This window comes from Phytophthora ramorum, assembly GCF_020800215.1.
Source record: "Phytophthora ramorum isolate Pr-102 chromosome Unknown Phyram_PR-102_s0009, whole genome shotgun sequence".
Classification (NCBI taxonomy): Eukaryota; Oomycota; class Peronosporomycetes; order Peronosporales; family Peronosporaceae; genus Phytophthora; species Phytophthora ramorum.
In genome coordinates this window covers 1,207,997-1,232,228 of record NW_027150655.1, presented here as the reverse complement: position 1 = coordinate 1,232,228, position 24,232 = coordinate 1,207,997, and the positions used below count along the sequence as shown (strand labels likewise).

General features: G+C 54.0%; 10 protein-coding genes across 10 annotated transcripts; 3 read left to right on the top strand and 7 right to left on the bottom strand.

Annotated features, from left to right (window-relative positions):
* Positions 1-450: 450 nt before the first annotated feature.
* On the top strand, positions 451-2,284 carry KRP23_10075 (uncharacterized protein; the record flags this gene model as incomplete). Its single annotated transcript, XM_067895712.1, has 7 exons — positions 451-520; positions 650-757; positions 828-1,404; positions 1,543-1,574; positions 1,642-1,695; positions 2,030-2,049; positions 2,159-2,284. 7 exons carry the CDS (start codon positions 451-453, stop codon positions 2,282-2,284), a joined length of 987 nt encoding a protein of 328 aa, XP_067741904.1.
* Positions 2,285-6,898: 4,614 nt separating this feature from the next.
* KRP23_10074 (uncharacterized protein) lies at positions 6,899-7,720 on the top strand (the record flags this gene model as incomplete). Its single annotated transcript, XM_067895711.1, has 1 exon — positions 6,899-7,720. The coding sequence occupies one exon, from the start codon at positions 6,899-6,901 to the stop codon at positions 7,718-7,720; it is 822 nt and encodes a 273-aa protein (XP_067741903.1).
* A 1,589-nt stretch (positions 7,721-9,309) lies between these two features.
* Positions 9,310-10,731, bottom strand: KRP23_10073 (putative O-acetyltransferase; the record flags this gene model as incomplete). The annotated part of the gene is made up of 1 exon (XM_067895710.1): positions 9,310-10,731. The coding sequence occupies one exon, from the start codon at positions 10,729-10,731 to the stop codon at positions 9,310-9,312; it is 1,422 nt and encodes a 473-aa protein (XP_067741902.1).
* Positions 10,732-11,424: 693 nt separating this feature from the next.
* KRP23_10072 (Protein 2 in picA locus) lies at positions 11,425-12,798 on the bottom strand (the record flags this gene model as incomplete). The annotated part of the gene is made up of 1 exon (XM_067895709.1): positions 11,425-12,798. The coding sequence occupies one exon, from the start codon at positions 12,796-12,798 to the stop codon at positions 11,425-11,427; it is 1,374 nt and encodes a 457-aa protein (XP_067741901.1).
* Positions 12,799-13,599: 801 nt separating this feature from the next.
* Positions 13,600-14,157, top strand: KRP23_10071 (uncharacterized protein; the record flags this gene model as incomplete). Its single annotated transcript, XM_067895708.1, has 2 exons — positions 13,600-13,847; positions 13,947-14,157. 2 exons carry the CDS (start codon positions 13,600-13,602, stop codon positions 14,155-14,157), a joined length of 459 nt encoding a protein of 152 aa, XP_067741900.1.
* A 77-nt stretch (positions 14,158-14,234) lies between these two features.
* On the bottom strand, positions 14,235-16,663 carry KRP23_10070 (Acylamino-acid-releasing enzyme 1; the record flags this gene model as incomplete). The annotated part of the gene is made up of 2 exons (XM_067895707.1): positions 14,235-16,231; positions 16,318-16,663. 2 exons carry the CDS (start codon positions 16,661-16,663, stop codon positions 14,235-14,237), a joined length of 2,343 nt encoding a protein of 780 aa, XP_067741899.1.
* Positions 16,664-16,840: 177 nt separating this feature from the next.
* On the bottom strand, positions 16,841-18,136 carry KRP23_10069 (uncharacterized protein; the record flags this gene model as incomplete). The annotated part of the gene is made up of 1 exon (XM_067895706.1): positions 16,841-18,136. One exon carries the CDS (start codon positions 18,134-18,136, stop codon positions 16,841-16,843), a length of 1,296 nt encoding a protein of 431 aa, XP_067741898.1.
* Positions 18,137-18,499: 363 nt separating this feature from the next.
* KRP23_10068 (Dual specificity phosphatase Cdc25) lies at positions 18,500-18,988 on the bottom strand (the record flags this gene model as incomplete). Its single annotated transcript, XM_067895705.1, has 2 exons — positions 18,500-18,562; positions 18,635-18,988. 2 exons carry the CDS (start codon positions 18,986-18,988, stop codon positions 18,500-18,502), a joined length of 417 nt encoding a protein of 138 aa, XP_067741897.1.
* Positions 18,989-19,364: 376 nt separating this feature from the next.
* KRP23_10067 (DNA polymerase delta small subunit) lies at positions 19,365-20,983 on the bottom strand (the record flags this gene model as incomplete). The annotated part of the gene is made up of 3 exons (XM_067895704.1): positions 19,365-19,480; positions 19,562-20,828; positions 20,975-20,983. The coding sequence occupies 3 exons, from the start codon at positions 20,981-20,983 to the stop codon at positions 19,365-19,367; spliced, it is 1,392 nt and encodes a 463-aa protein (XP_067741896.1).
* A 130-nt stretch (positions 20,984-21,113) lies between these two features.
* On the bottom strand, positions 21,114-22,982 carry KRP23_10066 (uncharacterized protein; the record flags this gene model as incomplete). Its single annotated transcript, XM_067895703.1, has 1 exon — positions 21,114-22,982. One exon carries the CDS (start codon positions 22,980-22,982, stop codon positions 21,114-21,116), a length of 1,869 nt encoding a protein of 622 aa, XP_067741895.1.
* Between the last annotated feature and the right edge of the window lie 1,250 nt (positions 22,983-24,232).

Sequence of the window (24,232 nt, the reverse complement as noted above, 5' to 3'; positions counted from 1 at the left end):
GCTGCTGGAATCCAGCCTGGATAATATGGTTGGCGCTCTCTTCTGCCGTGGGCAATGTGCGGTGACTTTGCTTTAGATGGGTACGTTGACGTACGAGCAAAGCAAAGGGATCGACAGGCCTTCCAGTCTGTGTGGATGGACGTCCACTGTGGTCGAGCATTGCAACTTTGGACCAGACATTGGGTCCACTGGCGCAAGCAGGCGCAAGTGATGGTCTGGTGGCTGCAATGTTAAGCAGACAGCGCTCTGAGCTGGGTCTTATCCAGCTGACACAGGTGCAGCCGCAGCGCCATCTGCAGCCACTGAGGACACTTCCTTACGAACAGGTTTCGGGAAGCTGTAGCTGCGCGACAGCGGCAGCAATGACGACGTTCGTCAGCTGGGGGTGACGCCAAATGGCTCGCTTCAAGCAGCTTGCTCATTTTCCTCCGCACAGACAGCAGAGCGGGCATGGAGACAGCGGAAACCGGTGTAGAGGCCAAAATGCTTGTCAGCCCCATCGCTAAATCGCACTTAGCTTGTGCATAGTCAGTCTCCTGGCTCGTCTGCGTGATGCCGCATACAAACCGCAAGTGAAGCCGAGAAAATCGATCGAGAAGCTTTTCGCGTGTGTTCGCGGCCAGTTGTTGCTGAGTTCACAACTCCAAAGGGCGGAACGCCGACACTACGTTGGTTGGCGATTGCACGCGCAACGCGGCAACAGGCAGCGGCGCTCTCTCTCACTCGCGCGCACGGGGCGGAAGAAGGCTCCGAATCGGTACATACACTCCACCAGGACAGGAAAGCGTCGCATGCGCCAGCTAATCCGCTCTCTTTCCTGTGCTCAGAGTCGAAAAACGCGATTGCAGCCATGTTCAAGGCGCTCTTCCGCTGCATCCGCAGGATCTTCGGCCGCATGAAGCCCAAGAACAAGGTGCAGCTGCCGCGCAGGACCGAGTACGGCGCCGACATCGACATCGAGGAAGCGCTGGCCGTGCAGATGGAGATCCAGCGGCGCAGCGGCCGCGTGCTGTCGTCCACCGCCAGCATCGCGGCGGCGCTGCGGCAGCGGCCACGCGAGGACATCCCGGCCTTCTCGACGCAGCTGGGCAACGACGAGCACCGCGAGCCGTCGGACCCGGCGATTCAGGCTGCGGTGGAGGAGATGCAGAGCCTCACGCCTGGATACATTGGCCAGACGGGCGAGAACCCCGCGACGCTGGTGGATGCCAAGTCGCCGGTCGTGAGCAAGCGGGTGGCGTCCAGCAGGGCGTCGTCCAGCAGAGGCTCGTCCATCAAGATCCCGGAGTCGGTGCCCGAGGATGAAGAGCCGGAGGAGGAGAGCGAGTCGAAGGACAAGTCTCCTCCGGCAGTGGAACGACCGTCCGAAATGAACATTCGCCGCTCGTCGATCTTCGACATGCGGTCTGAGTGGATCTAGGACCGATGGAGGGAGCACTACACTTCAGAGAGCGAGTCGTTTTTGTATATAGAGGGAGGGGGCACCCATTGCGAACGGAAGCAAGTGCGGGCTGGCTAGAGCAACACCATAGACGCCACCAGGCCGGTCGGGGAAGCGGGGCGCGAGGAGAGAGGTAGGGATTTTTATTTGTCCCCTAACGTTATAATTGGCTCGTCGGAAGGCTAATATGAGTACCATAGCATGGCATGACGTTTGTTTGACTTTCGCGTGCGTCTCGGCCTCGGAGAAGGAAGGTAGACAGACAGACAGCTAGTCAGTCAGTGAGGAAGCTGCGCCGCAGGAAATTCGCAAGGGCATCAAGTAGAAAGGAAGGACACGGACGTCTCCCGGAAGGATCTGCCTCCACCGGGCGGCTCGCCGTGGGTACCAGCTCAGTCGTCATCGCAGGCAAGCGCAACCGCAGATGGCCCGGCGTCCCAGCTGCAGTTTAACTATAGTCAAATTAAGCATATAAGAAGATAGTTTCATTCTCGTGCTGAAAGTGTCAGAGGGCAGTTCAGCCTCTTGGTTGCGGGGAGCGAGCGAGCTCCATTCATCATCTGCTGAACGTCGACACCTGACAAACAGTACCCGCACGTGTCGGACCAGTACGTTTAACGGCAGGATTCATCCACAGACCGGAGCTTTCTGGTCTGCGCTTTGTGCGTCGTTCATCGTCTGCCGCTTCGTCGTTGACAGTCCTGTTGTGCATTGCAGCAGCGAGTGTCCATGCCACACGTGTCGGCTACCGGTCATGACCAAGAGCAGCAGCCTGCAGCAAGGAACGATGTGCCGCCGCGAGCCTCACGTGCGTGGCGAGCTGCCAACAGCGTCGACCCGTGATGATCATCCCGAAAACCCGCCACGTCACAGGTGTGCCCGAATTTTGGTACATTATTAAACTGGTATTCTTTTAACATGAGCATTTCGAGGAAACCAGTTCCAGCGCTGATTGGCCAAATTTAAAAAATAAACTGCACTGGCACCAAAGTTATGATTTCCCCTTTAAGTATGAATTGATCTTGCCCAAGTGTAACGAATCATTGTGCATGTTAAGCATACAGTGGGCACACTTAGCACGCCTAGTGTTCAATCTGCAATGAGAGAAGAGGATCGTAGTAACCGGACCCCGCAAAAAGCAAAAGGAAAATCGCCTATTTAGAAAAATAGACCAGTTCAAAATATTAATAAAATGTCGCTATTATGAAATGACTCGAGTGATTGCCACATTGTGCTGGCAAAAACTGTACCAACCGCTGAAGCGTGAGCTCGCGAGTTACAGCTACAAGGTGGGTTGGAACGTGATGGTAATGCGATGGAAGTCTAGGAAAACGATGTAAATTTGATAAACTCAAGCGCAGCGGGATTCTCGTTGCGCTCTACAGCGACGATTTCAACGATAGTTCCACAACTAACAGTGACGCAGATAAGTTGTAGTCGGCACCAGAGAAAGCGAAAGAACTTACATCGACATCCTTTAAGGAATAAATAATTATAATAAAGGGTGCATTTTGTTGAAGATTAATGTATTGCTCTCGAGATGAGATGGAGAACGGCACCACATCGACTATTCACCGGGGCAATACGACATCCCGAGCGCTGGCAGTTAATTAAATTGATCGCCCCGGAGGGGAGTGTCCCAATCGGGAGGGGGGGGGGGGGGGGGGGGGGGGGGGGGTAGCGCACAGAGAACGCAAAGGAGGTTTACTGCTAGCGCTAATGACGGAAGTTCTACTCAATTACCAACAGCGTGGTTCGACATATACGGGAGCATCATCCTCTGTCTCTGTCGAGTGCCCAAGGCTATGATGTAACTGTTGAAGACTCGTCCATTCCAAACGTTGGTATTGCAGGTCTAACCTCATCCGCCCAGGGAGAGAGCCATTTTCAAAGTTCTGCTGGCACCTGGCTGAATAGCGCGCAAATTGTTGGGGGAGCCCAAATTGGAGTGACCTCCATTTGGACAGCTTGTCCAAAGTTTCTACCATGGTGCTGGGGAACCTTTTGCTAGGGCTACCTCCATGCGATGTGAAACGAGTGTTTAATCTTCGTCCTGGTACTGGTCAAACTGCTGCTCTGGTGGTCAAGGTCTACAAAACCGTACACCGTGAGCTCGTAGACAATTTACACGCCGGTACAACCCAGGCTATGGAGTGTCATGAAGGCGTACGGAATTGGGGCTACACAATGCGAACTATATTGCTCAGTCTATAACCGCTTCGATGTCACTGTAGATAACTGATTCCCTTATCGATGTTATGATTGGCAACAAAATGGCTTTCGGCAACTTTGCAGAGCAGTTTACTGGGAAAATGTCAGGAGTTGACAAGGTTTAGTTGAATCTCTTCCGAATATCATAGTGTGTCCTACACCCTGGTGGGTGTCGTTTCGTCGAGGACGTAAGCGGTCCCATTTTTGTGTTGAATATATACAACGGCTTGTCCAAATAATTTCAGGATGTTGTGCCTACTTGGGTGATGAATGGTGCGTACGTCTTGGTGGAGCGTAAACCAATTGAATGTGCTGTAATGTGTAGTCCTCTTAGAAAAATGCACAACTCATTCATGCAGATAGTGAAACACAAATACTCAATAAACATTCCCATTCCGTTTTTTAATTCTTATCTGCATCTCTACTCATATAGGCTCTTTATCAGGCGGGAGACAGCTAATCCAATTGGTATGGATGCATGATAGCAGTTAGGTCTACTTGCGGACGGTTTGCGATTATGCGGAGATAATCATGATGTCGCACACGAAGCAGCTCAAACTCTCCATCACGCAGGAAATCCTTACTCACGGTCCTGTACTCCTCGTAATCGCACGATTTTGTTCTGATATGTACGAGTTTGCGCGACTCGACCCACTCTGCCTAAAGTAATGTTCGCAGGGATCATCACCGAGATCGGGATCGTCTCCGGGCACTTCCTCGCCGTGTAGTTCTACGTATTGAAGGTGGTGGTGATGCTAATCTAACAGTTTGTTGGGGCAACTACTAGCCGAATATATATAGTATATTGCAACATATTTTTCGGCAATATCAATATTTACCATATTTTACAATACAATAGTGTATCTCTGCAATTACTTAGCGGTACCGTCCGGGTGCTAATTTATTTCACTATCGCTAAAGTACACCTGTGATTGAACGTCAGGCAGCGCTGGAACAAATTGGCATGAGCGTTAGCCTCTATCATTGCCAAATAGTTTCGACCGACGTCCATGAATGGCACAACCCTCCCACTAACGGGCAGCTTATGTATCAGTCTCTGCTGCGCAGCGGACCGCAAGATAGCATCGAAAATCGGACCTAGGCGCAACATGATGAAGGGACTGGCGTATTCCTCTTCCTTGAAGTATGGGATCGTCCCACGTTGGAACATGAACAGGTAAACAAAATTTGTGAGCCTGTTCAAGTGGCACCACAAAAGAAATTATTTCAGAGAAGCAATATAATAATAATTTGCTTCATATTATGTTTACTAACCGGGCAACGAGGAAGATATTTATGTTAGGTAGGCGTCCAACTCGGGCGCTGCGGTAGGAACCGCCAGTACCGCGATGCTCATGTCAAAGGTGGCGATATGTCAAAGGCGGGTATCGTGGAAAGGTCATTGTTCCTGCAGATTAGTAATTTTAGGCACCACCATAGGATTCCTAGTCTAGGCTTCGATTAGGACACTCGTGATCTAACAAGGGTAGCACAGCCCTTCAGTCGCTTCCCACCAGCCATCGTCGCATTCTATTCGGACAGTAATGCTGCCTACGAGTAGTTCTAGAACCCTGCTTGACCAACCATCTTCCTGTTTGTTTTGGAGCTGGTGCTGCGAATCCAATTTCACAACTCACTTTGAGCCCTACCAATGCGGAGGGGGCGTTCGTCGACGCAGGCAGTTCCAACGACAGGCGCACACAGTGGAGCTTAAGATGCAAGTCGTCCAACACTTCGACTCTTCCCTCATCATGAGTGTGACTCTGGACCGGTTCTTCGTCAGCATGTGCGAGACAAAGAGAACCAACAAAACTAAACTAGTCTACAAGTAGCTAGGCATAGAATCTAGTTTCAAGCTCGAACATATTTTGGGCAAGAGAAGCCTCCTGCGGCTGCTCAATGTGCTGCTGATTTCGCAAGAGAAGTTCATCACAAGATGTACGTAGAGGGTATTACCAAGGTCTACAACGCTGATCGGACTGGAATATTTTTTGAGATGCTTCCTCGTACAACGCTAGCACCTACGGGCTCCAGAACTGTGTGTATTAAGATCTGTACGACAGACAATGAACACATCACGGCCATGATTTTAGGTGACTCGGAAGGCGTCAAGTACACTCCATTTCTTATGCTAAAGTCAAAGCCATAAAAGGTACCTGAAGTGCGTGCTGAAAACGCGCGTTTTCGCCACGGTTTAGGGCGTCACGCTTGGTTTGGCATTCAAGCTCTCCAAAAAGAGCATGATGTTCAAATTTACGGAAACGAGGCAGCATGGCGGACTGGTCAAATTGCTTTTAAGTTTCTGCGATTTTATTTGACCACCGCGACCCTTTAAGCCCGTCGGTTATGCTGCTACTCGACGATGTTAGCGGTCATCGGGTAGATGGAACAGACGAGTATGCACGCTCCTTAAACGTAGTCCTACAGAAGGTACCTGCTGGTTTGACATGACTGAATCAGCCTGCCGACGCCGTTTGAATCAATCCACTGAGGGATCGTTTGCGTGGCGCATGGGTAGAGTTCCTACGAGATCAACTGAGACAATGCACCGCTAGCACCAGCACCGACAAATTTGCGATGTCAGCACCCTAGCGTCCGACCATCGTGAAGTGGATGGTATCAGCATGGGATGAGCTGCCCCCAACCACTATCTCGGCTGGCTTAGGAAGTGCCGCCTCACAGGAGCGGGTGCTGATCCAGCAAGCTATGATATAGAACAAACTGCTGAGATGCAAGCCTCCATAAACGCGGTAACCACAACGTAACCAGCTAGAAGCATTTCACCTGTCGTTAAAGACGACATTGTTGAAAGCGCTGTTGTCTAATTTCATGTTTTTACATAAGCTTTAGAGCCTTCATGTCATAAACGGATCCATCTGTTGCGCGAGCACCGTCATTTATACCCCCCGTGAGCATTGCGGTATGTATGTTAGTGGTCGCACTTCATGTTGATGAGGAAACACCATGTTAATGTTTGGATACACAGATGTGACTATCGGTGACTACCGGTTGCTGGCCGAAGTCCCGTCGGTATTTTTGTTCAGCATACGCTTTAGTACGCGGTATACCGGTTATTTGTAGAACCTAGCATTACTTCCTGTACTATACCGGTATATTAACTGGTACTGCAGTGGTACAACAACCGGTACTTTACCGGTTGCTCTCCCGCTTGAACAGCTTTTGGCGCGAATCTTTTGGCGCCTCGTTTTCAAAGCCTGACTCCGGGCTCACATCGCAATCGCAGTCATGCTGGACCACCTACTGCCGCTCATCTACCGCGAGTTCGAACACTTTGACGAGGCGAACAAGGAGAACTTGGGCTACGTCATCCGCCGCCGCGCGCGCCCAATCACGTCCACGGCCTCCGCTGCGACAGCGCGTACGCCTCCGCGGCCCCCAAGACGCAGCAGCGCCAGCGCCAGGATGGAAGGAGGCGTAGCTGCCAGTCGCAGCACCAAGCGTCGACGTGAAGCCTCGGACGACGGCAGCGAAGAACGAGGTGGCGCCAAGAAGCAGGCAAAGGAGGAGGCGGAGACTCCAGCCTCGAAGGAAGACAACGTGGCCTCTGGGCGCAGTCTAAAGCGTCGACGTGAAGCCTCGGACGACGGCAGTGAAGAAAGAGGCGACGTCAAGAAGCAGGCGGTAACCACCAAGCAGGAGAAGGAGGAGGTTCAAATTCCTGCCAAGACAAAGGTGGATAAGGAGGTTGCAGCCCAGAAGGAGGAGGGGAGGAAGGAGAGGAAGGAGAGGAAGGAGGAGTCTGCAATGCAGCAACAGGAACCCAAGACAGACCTCGTGACACCCGTGAAGAAGACGCAGACGCCCAAGATTTCAGCCAAGAAAGCGGCTAAAAAGGTAAAACAAAAATCTAAGAAGCTGACGAAAGTGGCGGCAGGTAACCAACAGAAGAAGATCGTCAAGGTGTCGAAGAGTGCAACGCCCAAGCGCGTCCCGCTGCAGGACATCACCCACCTCTACGTGAACGAGCACGCGCGCTCGTACGAGTATCAACAGCGCGAACGCTTCGTGGCAGGACTCACGACGTCGGTTGCTATTCGATTCTTCTAGGTACTGAGGTGGAGTTTTACCATTTCGATTGGCACAAGATGTGGCTGACATTGAGGGTGTTGTTTGAATGCTCTGCTGCCTAGGTATCAAGACCGCCGTTTGGCAACATCAGCTCACAGATCAAGTCCCGTGTCTCTATCTTCCGTGTGCTCCACGCGTCCTCATTGATGGCACGGGGCTTTAGAATAGCCTATTTAGCGCTTCACCAGCGTGCCACTCCACTCTCTCACAATGGAGGTGGAGGGGTAAATGGTGAATCTACGTTTTCGCGTCGACAAGTTCAAGACCCAAGAACCTTCCGTCTGCATGTGTCTTCTTGCATGTTGAAGCGGCCTGTCCTTCAAGACGTGCGCTGGCTCGCACCTCATTACGTGCGTTGCTCGCGCAGGGCCCTGAAGATGCAAGCAACACCTCCTTCGGATCAAGATCATCTCTTCCTGTTGAAGCCGTATCTCATTTCATACGCGCTTCAGCCTGAACTCGTCACGCCCACCGCACCAAGCAACCAAGTCAAGATGCGTGCGCCTCTTCTCATCACAAGCATGGCCACGCAAGAAACTTCAAGCCCCAACGTCCTCGTCGCGCTATCTTCTCGGATCACATTGCCAAAGCTGCACCTCATCACGTGCACAGAGGCAACAAGGCATATTCGACGTCTCAAGCGTTCTACGGACTGTGTCTGCGCTGCACCTCATTTCGTGCGGTTGCAGACTCCAGGTTCCAACCTTGCAGTCGATACCTGCAACCCTTCGACGGGCACTGTTAAGGCGAGCACCTCATTGCGTGCTCGCTAAGGCGTTAGAATGTCCGTTGGGCGGCAGGTGTCGATGTCCAAGTCTTCGATCTCTAATCGGCTTGCCTGGTGTGTTCGGACTGCACCCCATTGCGTGCATGTCCCGACACAACCAGGAGACGAGAAGGCTCGAGATTTGACGCGCGGGGCTGGCTGTAGCGCTGTGAGTGATGCGACTGCCAAGTTTGAGCTCCTGAGGAAATCCTGTGTCGAGTATCAACGGATGGATCCACTCTAGGCTGCACCTCATTACGTGCATGCTCAGACGCTGGTCACCGTCAGATGCTCGTGATCCTTAGGGGCTCGATCTTCTTGTGGGTTTGCTTGAGATGCACCTCATTACGTGTATTCTCAAGCGCTGGGCGAGCAAGTTTGGACAAGTAAGCTGAATTTCCACTTCAACGTCACTGTTTGATCAAGAGTTTCCTGCTGAGCTGCACCAGATTCGTCGCTGTTTGACCAAGAGACCCCTGACTTCAAGGCTGAGCTGCACCGAATTCGTCGATTCAGGTTACCTCAGGAACGCTGTTGCATGTACATGTAGAAGATGCATAGGTGGTAGCCGCTGTCGTTTGTCTTTTCCTCTATTTCATGCAAGCTATCTGCATTATAACTCGAATACTGTTTGCCTTCATCGACATTCTCACCGCGGCCTGATGCTCCCAGCTTGACGCAGGTGACAACAACCTTACGCTATCGAAGTGTTGTGTCGAGAAGCAGGCAAAAATGCATTGCACTGAATTCATTCCGTTGATAGTACAAGTTGAAGCACAACATACACCCCATTATACACAGCTCACGCTGCCGACTCCTGCACTTGCTGCTTGGATGGCGTCGAACTCTTCAGGCCAAGGGTTTCCATCCATTTGCCTGAGGACTTGGCTTCTTGTACCGACGCCAACCGCTGAGCCAGCATCTGCGCCGGGTTTGCCCATTCGCCCCAGAATACAGTCAAACCGCCCGAGCCTTTTGCCTCCTGCTCTGCAAGCGCCTTGGTGATACGCTGCGCCAGCAACTGGGACGGATACTCGACCAAGTGGTAGGACGTCGTGGCCAGCATGCAGAGCAGCCCGAACCGAGAGAACATCCTGCAGTAGTAGTTGGGCTGGGCGCTGACATTCTTGTTGTACAGGACAAAGCTGTGCAGCAAGTAGACGGAGAAGCTGATCTTGCCCCAGTAACGCAGCAAGCTCCACTCGAACATGGTCGAAAACGAGGACGGCAGCAACATTTCGCACACAAAAACCGTGGTCACGGACACACTGATGAACGGGAAGCCCGGCGTCTTGGGCGCAGTGTTCTCGTGCACCCAGATGAAGAAAAGACCGCGGAACGCAATGCTGAGGAACACGGCAAGCGCAGAGAACTCGATCGCGCGGAGAATGATCTTGTGGATGAAGCGGAACTGGAACCCGCTCGCCTTGATCCACGTGTCGAGCTTCACGAAAAGGATAGCGGCCATCGACCCGGCGAGGAAAGTCGGGACGTGAGGACGTAGGATCGTGTGACTCGTGCGGTACTCGTTCCATCCCTCGTTGACGATCCAGTAGTACGCCGGGACAAAGGGCACCCACCAGAACTTGCGCAGTAGCAGTGTGCCCACGACCAACACCGGAATGAAAAAATAGTACGAGATCTCAAGGGGGAGTGTCCAGAAGACGAAGTAGCGGTAGTCAAACTCAAACGTGAGCGTCCGGAACAGGTCGAAGTTCTCGGGCTGCTTGACGAGGAAGTACCGTTTCTTGTCGTCGTCGTCCATGAACCAGAGCGAGACGCACGTGAGCGCAAAGAGCGGGTAGACGCGACAGAAGCGCTTGGAGAAGTAGTCGGTCAGTGCGAACGCCCACTTGCGGACGCCTGCGCCCTGGTTCATCATGCGGATGCTCTTCTTCATGAAGAGCCACGTGAGCAGGAAGGACGACAGCACGAAAAACGAGTCCACGGCCACGGCGCCCAGGTTCAGGTCCTGCATGTACTCGTGCGAGTGCTGCGTGACGACGCAAATGGCCGCGAGGCCGCGCACGCCGTCCAGGAAGAGCACTTTGGTGGGGGGCGCGGCCGCCACCGCCGCCTTCTTGGCCTTCACGGGCTTCTTGTCCTTGTCCTTGTCCTGCTCGTCTAGCAGCGGCTGGTCCTCGGGAGCCGCCTGCACGTTGACAGACACGTCGTCGGGGACGGCGCTGGGCACGTCGTGCTCGGCTCCGTGGTTGCGCAGCATTTTATGGACCTGATTGACTGCGCTTCTGTATGACTTCACTCGTCCAAGGTGCTGTGGTTTCGGCGCTGCGGGTTAAAAGCCAAGTGTCGGTGCCGCTTTGCTGTTCGGACGGACGCCACGTACGGGAGGTGGCTTCAGCGGCATCTCGGGATTGGCGTGTTTGACTGACTACCGTAGTCTGCCTCGATGCTTACAGCCTCTAGCAACAAATAAATCTATATAGACTATCCTTACAAATTCTATGTTTAATTGAATCTAATATTTGGATACCTTCCTAAATCGATCCGTATCAGACACATAGCTGAATTTCTTTACCGCACGATCTGATTGGACAAAAATGGCAGATGGGCTCCACTCGAGCCGACGACTATTTCACGCGGCCTGCATGTTGCTGGAACAGCCCGCTTGCATCTGCTGACAACAATCTGTGGCTCGTAGCTTTGGGGATTCCGACCGGATCGTGGCTTGGATGAACACACCCTGATCGGCGGTACTGAACTGTTTATCTGTCAGTTTTCTGAACCTACAAAGTGAGGATTTATAGGTTTCTTCCTAGACCGGTGCTTGAAGCAGGCTTTTAGTCGATTGAACTGGTCCGATAGAGATACACGCTGGCGCTGTCTCGTGGGCCGCTCTAATGCTCACGCCCACGACGACGATGCCCAATTACACTTACATACAGACATCCACTTCTCACGCCGTCGACTCGTGCGGCTTGCTCTGGGCCAGCGACATGGAGTTGCTCCTCATCTTGAGCACCTGCTTCAGCACGCCCGACGATTTGGCCTCTTGCGCCCAGGCCAGTCGGCTCGCCAGCGCCCGCGTCGGGTTGGTCCAGTTGCCCAGGAACGTCGCCACGCCACCCGAGCGTTTGTTCTCTTGCTCCGCGAGCGCGTTGGTGATGCGCTGCGAGAGCAGTTGAGACGGATACTCGACCAGGTGATACGAAATCGTCGAGAGCAGCAGAATCAGCGCAAAGCGAGAGAACACCTTGTCGTACCAGTTCGGCTGAGCCCCGATCACGCGCGCGTACAGGACGAAGCTGTGCAACAGGTACACCGAGAAGCTGATCTTGCCCCAGTAGCGCAGCACGCTCCACTCGAAGATCCCCGATACGCAGGACGGCAGGATCATCTCGATCACAATGAGCACCGTTAGCGGCACACTGATGAACGAGAAGCCCTTCTCCTTGGGCGCCGGGTTCTCGTGTACCCAGTGGAAGAAAAGGCCGTGGAAAGTGATGCTGAGAAACACAGCAATCGTAATATACTCGACAACTCGAATGAGAAGCACGTGCCCTTTGCGGAACTCAAACCCGGTCGTCTTGATCCACGTGTCGATCTTCACAAAGAGAACCGCCGCCATTGAGCCGGCGATGAACGTCGGTAAGTGCGGGCGCAGCTCCATGTGGCTCGTCCGGAACTCGTACCAGCCTTTGCTGAGGATCCAGTAATACGCCGGGATGCAGGGCACGAACCAGAAGCGGCGTAGCGCCAGCACACCCAGTACAAACACCGGGATGAAGAAATAGTACGTGATCTCAAGGGGCAACGTCCAGAAGACGAAGTACCGGTAGTCGAACTCGAACGTGAGCACTTTGAACAGGTCAAAGTCCTCAGGTTTCTGAATCAGGTAGTAGCGCGTCTTGGCTTCAGGTGGCAGCAGCCACACCACGAAGCTCGTGAGTGCAAAGAGCGGGTAGACCCGGCAGAAACGCTTGGAGAAGTAGTCGGCCAGTGTAAAGAGCCACTTGCGGACACTAGCCCCCTGCGCTAGCAACCGGATGCTCTTCTTCATGAAGAGCCACGTGAGCAGGAAGGACGACAGCACGAAGAACGCGTCCACGGCGATGGCGCCCAGGTCAATATCAGCCATGTATTCCTTTGAGTGTGACGTGCAGACCAGGAGCGCTGCGAGGCCCCGCACACCGTCCAGGAACAGAACCTTCGTGGGCGGGGTCGGCTTGTTGGCCGCCGGCTTCTTGTCCAGCGACTGCGACTCCTGCACGTGGAGCGCGACGTCCGCCGCTGAGACGTCGACGTCGCTTGGTTTCGTATTGCGCAGCATCGGGGGAATGCGACAGTGGCCAGCGCTCGACTAAGGGCGAGGTCCTTAGTTTGGTGTGCGCAGCCATTTTGGCTGACTGATCCCGACATATCTTTCGAGCGTGTCACCGATGGTCACTAAAGTGAGGATAACCAATCGAATCGTCGAACTTAGTGATCGAAATTGGAGATGATAGGTCTTTTACCCAATCGTCGCGTCGCGACGTGCGAGCAAGTCAAGCGTGGCGTACAACTTGCAGCGTATGGGTGCGGGCAATGGCGTCGGCATCTTTTCCTCTCCTCTCGCCGCTCGCAACGTCCGTCTGTATCCTACGGCGCATTAAGCGGCGGCACCAGTGCAGTTTCCGCTGGTAGTGGTGGCCTTGGTCTCCTTCCTTGCAAGACCGACGTCAATATAGGTGTCTCCTTGCTCTCTATGTGCCGCCGCACCAGCTATGCTTTATTTCGCGAGACCCCCGTGACCACTGTACTCAGCTGCATGTACTAATGGATCGGTACAGGGCTCATATCCAGCAAGTTGAGTAAATCCCGTCAGTTTGACTGGGCTGCTGATGCTTGAACGAAGTGAGTCATGTCGAAGGTGTTCTAGTTGAAGTTTTCCTTATGCAAGACACCAGCGTCCTGTGTTCTCTGTCCTCGTCCTGTACCAGTATGAACATCGTTGCAGAAATAACAAAATAGCTTTCATTGGCATGGTGACAAACGTATCTTAGCCGATGGAGACTCCGATCACTACCCTCCTAGCAACGTCCACTCCTCCCTCACTTTGAAACAACCAACAAAACTTCGTGATCACGCCAGAATGTCAGTGATGCCTACGCAGGCAAGAGCACTACTACTGCAGCTACCAACCAACGCATCAGAGAAGCCAACCAGCGCGACGGAGATCCAGACAACCAAAGTGACCGCAACCATCCCGGCAGCCCCGACACAAGTGGTGTCGTTGGCAGGCAAGAACACCACCAAGAAAGCCAACATGAACAGCACCGGTAATACAAACATGCTCACCAAGTCCCTCGTGCTGGCTGAAATCACCGTATCGAGCATACAGTGAGCCCGCCAGATCCGCGAAGCAGACTTCGAGCGCTTCGTGAAGCTTCATAACTACCTCACGGCCAATGATGACTCGGTCGCCCGATCGATCAACAGCAAAGCCGGCGTTAAACGCGAGCATGTGGACCAGTGGGTCAGTGGAGCCGTGAACCCCAAAATGCTGACGTGCATCCAGGAGATCCAAGAGACCCAGCAGGCTCTGCTGGAGACGATGATGAAGCTCAAATTGACGATACTTTTCTTTTTACAGAAGTTTGGAGATGCTGTAGACCTCGTGACGCCACCACTGCAGTCGACCGAGGAGTAACTCTTCGTCATTGTTTAGTTATTCAAATGTAAACACCAACACGAATGCAATTGAAGATTCCCAAAGAGATGCCCAACTCACTGTGGGTTGTGCTTCAGCAGCCACAGTCCCCAGTTCACGGAGAAGTCGCCGAGGGCCTCCACGGAGCCCAGCGGATGCGAGTCCTCCGGGTACCAAAGAAGTTGCGTAGGTACACCGTAGCTTGCAATGGTCGCACGGTACTCCAAGCCTTGGTTGGGTGGCACACGTTTGTCCTTCCCACCGAGTCCGAACAGCGAAGGCGTCGTGACCTTACTCAGATCGTTGCTCACAGGCGAGTGCTGCCACAGTTTGCTGAGGATGGCGAGACGCGCTTCCGGAGTCAGAACCGGCAGTTCGTCCTTGGAGTTCTGCAGCTTCTGCGACGTGTGGATCGACTCAAACCGCTCGATACCTGCACACGCAAGGCCCCAGTCCTGGATATCGGACGTGTAGAACACGCTCGACATGTTGGTCACCGGATTACGCGTCACCATCGACTTGTAGAACCCCGGGAACTGCGCAATGAGGTGCGTCACGAGGAAGCCTCCGTGACTGCCACCCGAGCAGTGCACACGGGACTTATCCAATGAGAGACCCAGTCTTGAGCTCTTCTCCAGTAGGTAGCACAGCGCGTAGTGGCAGTCGTACACGTCCTGTGTGCCGACCTTTCCGATCAGAGACTCCAATGCCTTGATGCCGAATCCAGTGCTGCCGCGGTAATTTACGGTGACAATGGCGAAACCTAAAGCAGCCCAGAAATCGCACATGCTTCGATACATAACTGGCGAATTGCCGTGCGGTCCACCGTGCAGCTCCAGGATGACAGGGAAGCCGTTAGCCGGTGGGGCTGTACTCGGTAGCATCACTGTAGCCTCGTAGTCACTCGAGCTAGACACCGACGGAATCAGCAGGTCCTTCAAGACGGCGGGCGTCTCGGGAACCTTCTTTTCGGCTGCTGGTACGTCCGACACTGCCGTTGGAATCGAGTACACTTCCCAGCGTTTAATGTACTCCGTGACTCCCTGTTGATCTTCAATCGAAATCGACGAAGTGAGGTATTTTCCAGTTGTCGGGTCAATGTGCACCAGGAATACACTAGCAGGACGCGTCGGAGACGACACCATCACCAAGAAATAGTCACCGTCGCGGTCCAACACTGTTTCGATGGCAACACCAGAGCCTTCAACGTACTCCGGGGAAATCAGGCGCTTCGTGGCGACCTCGACGTACTTCCAGACTTGACGAGAACCCACCTGAGTCACGACGTAGATGTACTTCCCGTCCGGCGACCAAGCTTTCTCAGCCAAAGAACCAATGAACAATCCATTGAACGCCTTGGTGACATCAAGCTCCGACGCGTCGGGTTCATCCTTGATGGGAATCACCGTCGACGTGTGCTTGGTGGCCCACTCCGTCACACACAAAAAGCTGCACGTTCCATGGGTAGCGATATCTCGCGTAGCAAGGAAAGCAAGTTGCTTGCCATCAGGTGAAAACCGCGGGTTCCTCATTGTCCCGATAGCCTTGCTCTCCTCATCTTGAGGGATCAGATCCAGCTTCTTGACCACATTCTTGGACGAGTCCTCCTTGTTCAGCACCACGTGATACAGTGCAATGGGTCGGTTGTAGCAGTAGATGATACCCAATCGCTTCGGGTTGTCCGTCTCGGTGGCAGCAAACACCAGCTCATTATCCCCGGGCACGAACGCCACGTCGGCGCACGTCAAGTTGGCCGGCACCCCCTTCACCTCCTCGATCTTCCCTGTCGCCAACGTGGCCATGAAAATGGACGCCGTCTTCTTGCCCTCGTACTGCTCTCCCCAGTCATCTTCGAACTCAAACTTGGCACCAGGCAGAGCTTCCTTCCCCTCTTTTTTACTGTTCACGTTCTCCCAGAACGCCGGGGACTCGGCCAATTTCTTCTCGGCAACGTACGCGATGGTCTTCTCATCGTGCGACCAGGCGATGCCACCTTCTCGTTCCCCCAGGTAAATGGCCCCATGCAGCGTCTTGGGCGCCTTGAACGTCGACACCAACTTGTTATCTTCAAAAACTACAAAAAAACAACAACAACAACAACAACCGTCAATAAAACTACAATTTCCTAGTACCCGAAGCCTAAAAACTCCCTAAGCTTACCACAGAAAATTCCCTCGGGGGCGCCGTCTCCCTTCGCTTTCTCCACTTTGAGCGTCACCACACGTTTGCCAGAGGGCGCAACGCTGGTGCAGTCGGCCGGCCAGTGGACGGGGAAACCCGTTGTGCGAACTGTTGGCTGCGTCCCGAGTTGGGTCACGTGGTGCTGCGTCTGGAACTTGTGCGTCACATTGTTCACTAGATCCGTCCTGCCCCAGACCAGTTGCAGGGAGGCGGCGGCATCATCCACGCTCAGGAAGCCGCCCACGAGGGTCTTGGAGCTGGTCACCACCTGGGCGAACAGGTCGCTCACGCGCTGGTGGTCCGTCGCGTCGGGGGGCGGCGTCATGATCGGATACTGGAACTTCTTTGATGAGATATCCGAAAGTGAATGTAAATGTTTGTGTAGGATGTGTGTGCAAGTTGCCTAGTTAGCCATTGTAGTGTATTTTAGTTAGTTGATGGCGACTGGCTTGAGCGTCTAGAATTTCATTCCTGCACGTCAGGTTCCGCTGCATTTGAAGGTTTACTTGGCCTTGGAGATCTTGGCCCGGCCAGCAGGGGCGTTGGTCACGATGGTGCCCGCCGACACGTTCTTCACCGGCGACGCATTCTTCACCGGGGTAGCGTTCTTTACAGGCGCTACGTTCTTCTCCTTCTGCTTCTTCGGAGCGATGCTCTTCTCAGCGGTCGCCGCAGCCTTCACCACCACAGGAGCCGGCGGTGGGACCACTGCCACAGAAACCTTCACCTCCACCGGCAGGTGCTTCTTCTCAACCGGCGTCGGCTTCTGCGCTTGGCCGCCGTCCTTCTTCACCGCCTGCTGTTGCTGCTTCTTGCTCTGGTCAGCAGATCCCGACCGCGGACGGAGGTTCTTCGCCTGCAGTGTAGGCTTGTCCTTGGCGGTATCCCAGAATGACGCACCTCCAGCCTGCTTCACCTGTGTGCGGATCGCGTCGTACAGGTACCCTCCGCCGAGCTGCTGCATGGTTTCCTGGAACTTCTTCGATTGCGCCTGCTTGGTCATGTGCTTCAGCTTGTATTGGTCGAGCTGGTCCCAGTCACCAGCGTCCGCCGCCACAGCGCCAAAGACCGGCTTCAGACCCTTGGACGTCGGCGTGAGCACGAGGTGCGCGTTGCTCTCGTGGCTCAGGATCTCACGCAGGAGCTGGCATGCAGCACGCTTCTCTGGTGCCAGACCCAGCACCAACCTCAGCACGAAGCTCACGCCCACCGAGTGCGGCATCTGCTGCTTTGAGCGGAGACCGCTGGTGCCGAAACGAGCTCCCACCACGATGTCCATCTCGCCGAGGGCGTCTCTGCGGGCCAGCTCCTGCTCACCGTACTTGGTGATCGCAGCCGACACGATGATCATCTCCAGCAGAGCCTGCTGGGTCTCTTGGATCTCCTTGATGCACGTCAGTGTCTTGGGGTTCACGGCTCCACTGACCCACTGGTCAACCTGCTCGCGCTTGACGTTAGCCATTCCGCTGATCGGGCGAGCCGCACCCTCGTCGTTGGCGATGAAGAAGTTGAGGAACTTCTCGAACCGCTGGCCGTCCGCCTTACGGATCTGGCGGGCTCGCTGCACACTCGCCACGGTGATGTCAGCCACCGCGAACGGCTTGGTGTTGTTCACGGCGTTCTTGCCGGGCGACGGCGCCTGGCGCGTCGGAGCTGCGGGGACGGTGGTGGCGGCCTTCACGTTCTCCGCAGACGCCTTCGTGTTGACCGGCTTCACCGGGGCGTCGGTAGCAGCGGCAGCCGGAACGTTGTTGGCGTTGGCATTGTTGGCCTTCTGACGCGATGCTGCCTTCGTCATGTTTGGGGAGCGAGGGGCTCTTAAGGCTTGGTGGGGGGTGCTTGTTGGTTTGCTTGTTGATTGCGAAGTGAGTGTGCTCGACACCTTTGCTTTGCTCACAGCCTCAGCTCAAGCTACTCAAGCTGGAGTTTCACTTTTGACTTGAACTTCATCAGCGTCTTACCCGCTATCCTATTTATTATCGGCAGCTATTGCCTTGACCTTCAAAGTCCTGATCGCAGATGGAGCGTGCTATTTTGTGCGCTCCGGATGAGATGCCGAGGAGATTGCGGCAAGAATGGGATGTTTCAAGGTGAAGTTTGATAGCTGCATTGGCAATGGAAAGACGTTCGTTCCTACGCGGCGCTACCTCAACACGAAGCACTACTTGCTCTCATCTTTTGGCTTTGTTGGAGGCGCCACCAGATCCGCGGCGTCCGCGAATTTCTGTATGCATCAAGAAGATACTTTAGTTCTCGGAGAATAATTGATAGTGTGTATCGTTAAAGGGTAACCTACCTCGGCAAAGTCGGCGAAGCCTCCAGCTAACACACGCACGTGTGTCGTGACCCCAGCAGCTTCAGCACGCTCGATGAATCGCAGCGCGCACGTCGGGCCACGAGTGTTGCTGTGGCCACAGTGGAAAACGATCTCTTGCTTGTTGCCGAATTTGGCGACCAGAGCGTCCACGTCTGCGTCCTCCTTGAATGTGGCCGAGGGTAAGTGCTCGGCGGTAGCGATGTGGCCTAACAGTTCGTAGTCTTCGTTGCGGACATCGACAACCACTGGATGTTCGGCGTCCGAGCGCAATGCAGTAGCCAAGTCCTCGGCCGAGATGCGCTCAACCGCAAGTAGTTCCTCTGGAGTCGGCATTGTAAAGTGTAGCTCTGGGCAGGTCGACGCTGATTGAGAAGTGAGGTTTGTGGTCCCCAAGGTCCTGCATCTTATACGTTGAAGTGCACAAGTTCTCTGGAGAGAAAGACCGTCTGGACCCATATGAGCACCCTGCTGACCTCAAGTACTCGAGTGTACGGTGCAAAAACTGCATGAAAGGCCAATGGGGACTGTGGTTGACACGTTCGTGTCAAAGCGAGCGCCACTCATGTGCTGTCCTGGTGAAGCGAAGCCCTACATCACTCCTAGCTACGTGGGAACGAGTACATCGGTCCGTAATAAACTCGTTGCAAATCATACCTCAATCGAGTGGTGCTGCCTTTGCTTCTTCATGTGTTGCAGCGCTGTCTAATCTTCATGCCCCAATAGTAATAGGAAAGCATGAGAGGTCCTTCAGATCTACAAGCACGATCGTTCCCGTCTCGGAGAACGAGGGCACAGTAATTAGCCGCACTTGCTGATCCTTGGCTCCTGGTACACAAAATTGGCAGCAAATCACAAAGTTAGCGAACAGGCATCATACGCACAGAGTGAAATAGGTAGTTTTCGCACCTTTGACGAGACGCGTGCTGAATCGAGGCTGGTTTCCCGAAAAGTACACGTGTGGGCAGGTTTCAAGGATGAACGGGTCCTCATTGGCCATAGGGAAGCACGCCAAAATGTCAGGAGCAGTAGGGGCAGCATGACGCCACTCAACACACCGCTGAAGATAGTCCAGTGCTCGCTCCTGCTCCAGGTGGGCCTTGTCTTGCTCAGTCGTCGTGCTAGCATCTCCACCTTCGTCGTCATCGTTGCCCTTCGGGAGTGTGCATTGCAGCAGACTGCGTAGCGGCTGACCGGCGTCCCCGAACAGCTGAACGCCTCCGACCTGCGCCTCGTACGGGTTCGTGACACATCGGAAGGACTTAAAGTGCGAGCTGCGCGGGAACAAGCACGGGTGGAAGCTCTGCTGCGGCAAGGTGTAATTGCTCGGGTCCGACGCCCCCGGCATCAAATCCACACACATGGCTGCAGCCAACGTCGACACCAATTCATCGGCATTCTTCAAAGGTTCTCCTTCCAGGGCCAACTCCTCGGCCGTCTTACGCTTGATCGTCGGCACCTGGACATCTCCATCACTCGCGGCCTCCATCACATTGCCCACAACAACTGTCCGTACAATCTTGGCTACAAACTCCCGTTCCTTCTCATCTCCGAGTCGGCCAGCGAGGTAGTCTACCAACACGTGGTTCTTCAGTGGCTGGCTGTCATTGTTGCGGCCGATGTTGAGCCCGGACACCAAAGCCACGTATTCACTCTCCTGCCTACTCGGCAGAGGATGTTGGGGCGGGAAGGACGGCAGATACACCTCCTCCACATGGAATTGTCCTCCTGCTCCGTCTTGCGGCACATGGCCGCGCACGGCGAGGACGACGCCCGTGACGAACCTGGCCACGTCCATGTCCCCCACGAGCTGCACGCGGCCGCTCTCGTCTTCCAGCAGCAGCTCGTCGTCCTTGGTGGCCAGCGGCCGCTGGATCTTCTCGATGGGTGTGACCCCCGTCTCGCTCGTGAGGGCGTCGAACAGGTCCGGCTTGGCCTCCAGCACCTTGAGCAGCGTGCCGATGAGCACGCACTCGCGGCCGTCGGCCTTGAGGTCGATGACCTTAGACAACACGGGCACGCGGCCGCCAGTGTGTTCTTGCACTTGTACGGCTACTACATCCCGAAGCTGCTGCAACCGACTCACGTAGATGTGCGAGAATTGCTGCGCGTACGACTTTTGCTTGAGCACGAAGCGCTGGTACGTCGGTGTGTACTCGACAGAGCGGCGCAATGTCTGTGGAGAGACGTGGGCCAGGCCACAGATACAGGAATGAAGAAGAAGAAGTCAGCTACATGATGAGGGGAAATCCGTCGAGTGGGCCGCAGTAGGAGGCGCAGGAAATACGTGTGTAGCGGTGCATTTAGGCGCGCAGGACGTACCGTTGTCATTGGCGCCATTTTGGGAAGTGGTTGTTTGTTATGTTAGATTACATAACGGTACATAACTGCTACATAACAAGACATACTTTATTCAAATGAAAGTCCACTTCAACTTTACCGATACTCAGGCTGGTATGTTTTAGTTGCAAGTCTCGGAATGCGCCTCCACGTCCTTGAGTTGCATCTGTGTGCGGCACTTGGAGCATCGGACCGCCACAGTTGGCGCCGTTTTAGCGAGTACACTGTGTCTGGGCGATGGATTTGACGACGGTGTCTCAGGTCGCTCGGTTTGGTGCACCACCGCCTGCAGAATGTGCCAATCCACCCGGGCAACGTCAACAACACGAGCGCTCCATGGGATCATGGACTGGTTCTTCTTTGCCGAGTCGTAGAATCCCACAACTTCAGCGATGGTTGACTCCGCTTCGTCATCTTCGAGCTCGTGCATTGGCACAGCGTTGCACCGCTGAGCGATCTCCTGTCGCAACCACTCGAACGTCGACTGCTCGGTGAAGTACACGCGCAATCTCTGCGGTCTTGCAAAGCTGGTACCCCCAGTTGCCATATGAACCGCGACAAAGCAGTAGCGAGAACGCTCCGTGCTGCTCTTGACTACAGCACGCAACAGCGGGTCTCGACTCGTCGTTGGAGTCGACAGAGCCGTCGACAGAGCCTTCCACAGGTCCACTACGTTTTTGTCTTGTGTTTCACTTTCTTGTCGGGGTGACAGTGCCACGCTCGACTGGTTGATCTTGTTGTGCAGCTGCATTTTCCCCACGACGTCCAGAGCATTTGTCGGCATGAGTCTCGCTGCCTCCACGAACAGCGACTTTGCAGTAGCTGCGTTTCGTGTACCTAGGCGATGTAAGTCGCCGCAGCAAGCCAACGCAAGAGCTAGCTGTAGTCGTAGAGAATGCTCGCGCGATATCTTAATGGCGTGCTCCAATTGCGATTGGGCCAGCTTTGTCGAGCCTGCCGGTGTTGCCATCAAAGCCCGCTGCAGATTGATAAATCCGCTGACTAGCCACGTCAGCGCGTACAAGTCCGGCTCGTCCAGAACACGGGACAGCTCCATCGCCGTGCCGAGCAGAAAATGGCAGTGAGGGTTGTCCAGTTCGATATCACTTGAAAGTTGCAAGGCGAGCTGTACTTTGGCCTCCACCGCTTTGCGTAGAACCTCCCTTCGGAAGCTAAAACTCAAAAATGGTTGATCCGAGCTGGTGAAGACGCTGGAAAGGCTCTCCGTGGGCGTAGATTCGTGCTCAGTCTCCCCGTATAGTGCCACGTCAAGGTCCTCGCCGTCTATCTCCAAAGCCAGGATAACTGCTAATCGAGATGCTGCTCTCTGGAATTCAAACACCATCCGCGCTGCCCCCTCCTGCTCTTCGGTATTTTCTGCAGCAGCCTCGACAGGATGGTTAGTGGTATCCGAAAGCGGACTCGGCTTTGCCAAATCTGCGTAGTCCAAGTCAAGCGTCACGTGTGGTGCTGATGCGGTCATCAGTGCGTCCAGGAACGCACCTCGGGCCAAATTGTGCTCAAAATCGACCCTCAACCTGCTTCCATCCTTTACCACCACTACCAAGTCTTTCGTTCGCGCTGCAAGACCGCTCTTTTTGCCAGATTGACCGGGCGGCGTCACAGTTCTGAACGTGAGCTGCACCTGCATAATGGACGAATACCCGATCGCTGCCCACTGTTCAAAGCCATCATACGAAAGCACGTGTGGACACTGGAACTCGCTGGCTAGTCGCTGCTGTGTGCTGCATTCTAACGTGAGCTCTTGGGGTGACATGCAAACGCACGATCGAGTCCGCTGTTGTCTTCGACGGAGTACAAAAAGGTGGGACTCGCCCAATGCAAGCAGCAGGTCCTTGTCGGCCTTGTATGGTGACTTTTTGTTCGGCTTGAAGCATCCTTTGGTGAGCTCTTCTTCTTCAGCCCATTGGTCTTCCTCGACGTACACACGCGCCAAGATGCCGTAGTGGCAAACGCTTGGGTTCACCATAGATCAGTCTGAACAAACCAAGGTGAAGGAAGTGTGCACTAAAATGGTCCGTAAGTTCATCGACAGAAACCACATTTGAGCATTCATCCCGAAATAGGAGGCCACGCTGGGAATGCGATGATTGTCTTTGCGGGTGTCTTGATCTCACGTTGCCTTGGTGTCATAATACCACAAGAAACCGCCGGCGTTTCGGAAATGCCTATCAACAACAGCAATATTAAGTTGAGCATTCACCACGTACCAGGTGGTTGTGATGCGTATGAGGAAGCGACAGACTCATGCATGATCTGAGTTTCACATTTGCAGGTTGAGATTTTTACCTTTGCTGAGCCTTAGGAGATGAACTATTGATTGTTGTTTTACAAATTGACCGCTAACAACTGAATCACCTCCGTCGACAGCGCATTTGTCGTCAACCACAAGTTAACGTGAAGGATTGGCATGGACACAAGGTCGAAGCCGAACGCTCCGGTAAAGGCCTCCGCCAATGTTGGATCACCTAAAGCTACGAAGTCGAACATGATGCCACCACGGAATATGTTTTCAACACAGAATCGTGCCGATGCCTTCGAACTGGGGACGTTGCTGTGCAAAGCATTCGGCGAGCTCGACAGCTTTACGGCGAGAATTTAGAGCAGTACAAAAGATCCACAACTATTTCACAACGTACGATGAAGCAATGTCCCGTTCAAATAGCAGCACTTTCAGCAAGAAGCGTGAATTGATTGCTGGACGCGAAGATCTTGCCGAAATTCTCAACCGCAACAATAACCTGCGTCTTGTGGTGACGGAGACGAACCAGATACTTAAGGAACGTGCTCGGCTCAAGTGAATAGTAAAACAGGTATAGTCTGACCAGTTCCAAGACGCCACGATCGAAGTTAGAGGTGAGTATCTTTACGACGCTGTCAGATCTCGACTCAAGCAAGCGCATCATCTCTTTGGGACGACACTAAGAACAAACCTCGGCTGCGGTAGGTAAATATTCTTGCTCGAGAAAGATATGCCGCTCAAGACAAGGCCAAAAAGGATTCGGACGCAGGAAAAGAATTGCATGCCACGATAGCCCTGATCGTCGCTATCGTGAAAACAAAAGTCAGCCAACAAGAGACGAGTCGTTAATTGGTGCAGTTCCCCCTCCAGCGCCGCTTTCAGTGATAAATAACGCTGCACAGAAGAATGCGTCTGAGCGTCCAGCAAAGACGTCATCTCAAGCTGCTGCTGAGAAATTACCAATAAACACGGTCAAC